Source organism: Trypanosoma theileri (assembly GCF_002087225.1).
Source record: "Trypanosoma theileri isolate Edinburgh chromosome Unknown TM35_Tth_28_V1, whole genome shotgun sequence".
Classification (NCBI taxonomy): domain Eukaryota; phylum Euglenozoa; class Kinetoplastea; order Trypanosomatida; family Trypanosomatidae; genus Trypanosoma; species Trypanosoma theileri.
Window position 1 is genome coordinate 347,331 of NW_021639870.1, and position 4,325 is coordinate 351,655.

The 4,325-nt window shown below is 37.2% G+C and overlaps 2 protein-coding genes across 2 annotated transcripts; both read right to left on the reverse strand.

The window, feature by feature from the left end:
• Positions 1 to 57: 57 nt before the first annotated feature.
• On the reverse strand, positions 58 to 1,161 carry TM35_000281970 (histone-lysine N-methyltransferase ASHR2; the record flags this gene model as incomplete). Its single annotated transcript, XM_029028228.1, has 1 exon — positions 58 to 1,161. One exon carries the CDS (start codon positions 1,159 to 1,161, stop codon positions 58 to 60), a length of 1,104 nt encoding a protein of 367 aa, XP_028880547.1.
• Positions 1,162 to 3,064: 1,903 nt separating this feature from the next.
• On the reverse strand, positions 3,065 to 4,276 carry TM35_000281980 (putative mitochondrial DNA polymerase beta; the record flags this gene model as incomplete). Its single annotated transcript, XM_029028229.1, has 1 exon — positions 3,065 to 4,276. The coding sequence occupies one exon, from the start codon at positions 4,274 to 4,276 to the stop codon at positions 3,065 to 3,067; it is 1,212 nt and encodes a 403-aa protein (XP_028880548.1).
• Between the last annotated feature and the right edge of the window lie 49 nt (positions 4,277 to 4,325).

Here is a 4,325-nt window from a genome sequence, read left to right on the forward strand (position 1 = left end):
TTTTTGCTGTTATTGATATTGCTTTTTTTTTTTTTTTTTGAATAATTTACTTCGTATTCATTTCTTATTGGCAGTGCTAGGTAAGCACAACTCACATTTACACAGAAACCCATAGTTTTCCAGCAGATGCTGAGATCGTGCCTTCGCATTACCTGCGTAAGCATCAACATCAATATAAGACATTGTAATTTCTTCCCCTGCTTTAATAGGGAGGCGTGCCACAAGTTCCATACAACAGTCTCTAGATCTTTTTACTGTTGATTTTGTTTCTTTATTTGTTGTTTCTTCTCGGTTTGACCGTACAATCGCAGAATTAGGAATACAGCTGTGATTAATCATACACAACTCTTCCTGTAAAGCCCAACCAAGTATCTCCTCTTCATTAAAAGGAAACCCAATACTATTGAATTTTGTCCGCATGAAGAGATCAGAAAGATAACCCACCTCCATATCGAATCCCAGTGGCTTAAACTTACTTACCACTCTACTTGCAAAGGAATCAAAGAACTGACGGATCTCTTTCGAATGTTCTCCAGCATTTATACAAAGATTTTCAAGGGCTACTTTAAGTCGAGTGTCAGCTAGATGTGTACGCGAGGCCACTTCTAGTGCAAAACGCAAATAATCTGTATCACCTTCCCTTGCGGATTCGGGAAGTTCACAAAACCATTCACACGCAATACGATGTGCTTGAAGAAGACGATGTTGTTGTTTAATCAACGCATGTGCTTGAGATGGTGAGAGAGGATTATTATTATTATTATTATTATTATTATTATTATTATTATTATTATTATTATTATTATTATTATTATTATTATTATTATTAGAAACATCACAAGATGATAATTCTTGAACCTGTGAAACCAATTCCTTTACACAATCCGAACACAATACGAGATGTTTACAAGAGGCACATTCATATCGAAGACTTTTCTTATCTTTATTCTCTTCATTTTTCTCTTTTTCTTTTTCTTCTTCTTCTTCTGGAGATGGTTCAAAGCAACGAGAGCAAGTATTACGAACAAACGGGGTATATAATACGGCGATATCGCAAGGAAAGCAAATTATTTTGTCTCCCGGTGAAAAGTCCACTTCCGCTATAAGCCCACGACCTCGGGATTCATCCAAGTATCGAATAGACACCACTTCTGAGCTCATAATTTATTTATTTTATTTTTTATTTGTTTTCCTTGTTTGGTATTTCTCTTCTTCTTGTGTATGTAAGTATGTAATTATCTTTAATTTTTTATGTTTTTTTTTTTCTTTTTCTTGTTCGACTACTCCCTTTTCTTTTTTTTTAAAAGGAAGAAAAAGGAAATAATATTTCACCTCACCTTTCCTTTTGCTTTTCTTTTTTCAATCTTGGAAATAGGGGTCTCCTCTAACGAGGTAAATATATATATATAAAAAGAAGGGATTAGTACTACTAGAGGTGGTAAGAACCAGCGTACTTTCTTTGCAAAAAAACTCCTATTATTATTATTTTTTTTTTTTTTTTTTTTTTGTGCTCCTCTCTACTGTCTTGTTAACATCTTTTTTTGGGGGGTGTGAATTGTGAAAAACAAGAAAAGAAAACAGAGAAAAAGTTTACAGAATTATTGCCGCAGTCTTGCCAGCCAAGGAGAAAAAAAACAACTAATTATTATTATTATAACCGTGTAAGTGTTTAAATAAATAAATAAATAAATAAATAAATAAATAAATAACAAGATGAGAACTTAATAGTGAAGGCATGTGGCGTGTGAATACGGGATCAACAACTGCCGCATATTATTGCTGATACTCATATGCGCGACGAGGTCCTTTTTTTTCTTCTTTTTCTTTTCTTTTTTTGATTTTTTTCCTCTCAACTCATCTATAGCATCACCAGCAAACAACACATTGGGGGGATCTATGTGGATTTTGGTTAGAGCAGGGAAGGAGTTTACTCCATTCGTTCGGTAGACGCAACGGGGAAATAGGTAATTGAAACTCGAAAAAAACAAAAAAGGAACAATAAATAATAATAATAATAATAATAATAATAATAATAATAATAATAATAAAAGAGTGCGTCAAGTGAGAAAGAAAAAAGAACGATTTTTTTTTTTTAATTTATGTAAAAAAAAAAAAAAATGGTTCAAAATAAACAAACAAAAGTGAGGGAATGAAACGGGCGAATGAAAGCATATATTACAGTGATTTCATATATATATATATATATATATTCTTCTCACTGAAGATACATGAAAGGGATGATAGTATTAACGTTGTTCTCTTTTTCTTTTTTTCTTTTTCCAACATTTCAGAGTAGAAAATTGGCGCTAGTGGGAAAAAAAAGAAAATGGAAAAAAATATCATCTCTCTCTATCTTTCATTCTGTTTCCACTATTTGTTCTTATTTTATTCTCCTACTATTATATACTTATCAGTATTTCCGCTGCGGTTGATCCCTTTTACCGTCAATCCCCTCCATTTTATTCGCCTTTGTTATTATTTATTTTTCCACTCACTTTCGCTCTATGAAATGTGTACGTTATCAGAATACTCGGATTCCCAACTCCTATGTTTACTTTATCCCTTCCTTTTCATATATATATATATTACTTGGCATTCTTGGGATGGTACAACTTTTTTTTGGTTTTATTTTTTATTTATTGTTTTATCCTTTTATTTCGTCTCAATATGCCTTTCCCCTTCTCTTTCCTTTTGTCGTGGATTCTTTCCTTCTTTCTTTCTTTTTCGTTTTTACTTCCTTTTACTTTTGTTTTCGTTTTTTGTTGTTTTCATATTTGTTTTTTCGTGCACCTGCCATTTTCCTGCATTACATTTTTCTTTTCTTTTCTTCTCTGCAGCTGTTGATGCAAGTTTCACGTTTCTATTCCTTCCTTATGATTCTTTCTTTCTTTTTTTTTTCTTCGTCTTTCTTTCTTTCTCTCACTATCACTCTATATGTTTATATATATATATATATATATATATAATGTATTTTTTTGCTCCGAGACACGGTAGCAACATTAACCGCTTCTCTGTGGAAGAAATGAACATCATTTACACTGCTCTTCTTCTTTTTCTCTTTTTCTTACGGGTCACGGTTCTCCGGTTTCGCAAACGGCATACCCAACACATCAAAGACATCCTTCTCACACGTCACATGTACCCGCTTCACCTCCAATTCCTCCTTTGTGAGTCCCAACATCTCCATCTTGGCCGAGTGACCACTAATAGATGAGATAAATCCATCTGCGCCTTCCTCTGGGGTCTCCGCAGCGGCATCCGCAGCGGCGGCTGATTTCCCACCGGCCGTCTTGCTGGCCCGCACGCGTTCCTGCAGCGCCTTCACCTCCTCTGGACTGCCAAGCTTGAAGAGACCATACTCATTTAATAAGTATCCCTTACTGATAGCCGCCTGGCGCATAATAACGTTAAAATTTTTACTCCCTGTAAATGTAAGAAGTGCGGTGGGAACCGATTTCGCCTCAATGAGACGAATATCCACACGTCTGGCTTTATACTGTTTCGTTGTCCCATTTGTGGTGCGTGGTGGAAGTCTTCCCATTCCCATATACTTTAATGGCCCTTGTGCCATTGTGGCCTCGAGGTATTTGAGTTGTTGTAGGTGTTCGACAAAGGTCCCCAACACACCTGTGGCGGTGACGGGCCCCGGCAGCGGCGGTGCGGTGAGGCGGCGGGCGAGAATGGCATCCACATCTCCACTGAATGGATGGCGGCGGCGATAACTTCCACAGATTTGAATTTCATACACATCCCCCAATCGTTCCTTTACAGAGTCGCGGAGGAAGTTCTCATGCAGGACGGATTCATGCATGGGGATCTTTTCATTAATATCATGAAAGTAACGAACCCCAACGCGTTGTTGGTCGGTGAGTTGAATACGATCCGCCTTTTCCATGAGTTCCTCCACTGTAAAAATACCCTCGCGGTCAAAGAGAGCGGCGGCGGCGCGTGGTCCAAAGCCGTGCACTTGTGTGAGTTCCTGAATAGCCTTCAGCTTTGGTTTTGTTTTCTTTTCCAGTTCCTCCAGTTTACCGGTAGTGATGATCTCCTCTGCCTTCTTTAATAGTTTGGCGCCAAATCCAGGGAACTTCTCAAGATCCTGCACGGTGCCGAGTGGGAGATCAAGGTTGGTCTTTAGACTCTGCACAGCACGGTTATAGCTCTGCACCTTGTACTTCTCACCAAGGGCATTGTTGAGATCTGCCATCTCTGTAAAGATACGAATGATGTTCTCCCGACAGTCAGGGGAGTAGCGCCAGAATGTACGTCGGAACATATTTTCTTTTTATATTTTTTTTTCTTTGTTTATTTGTTTTTTTTTTTTT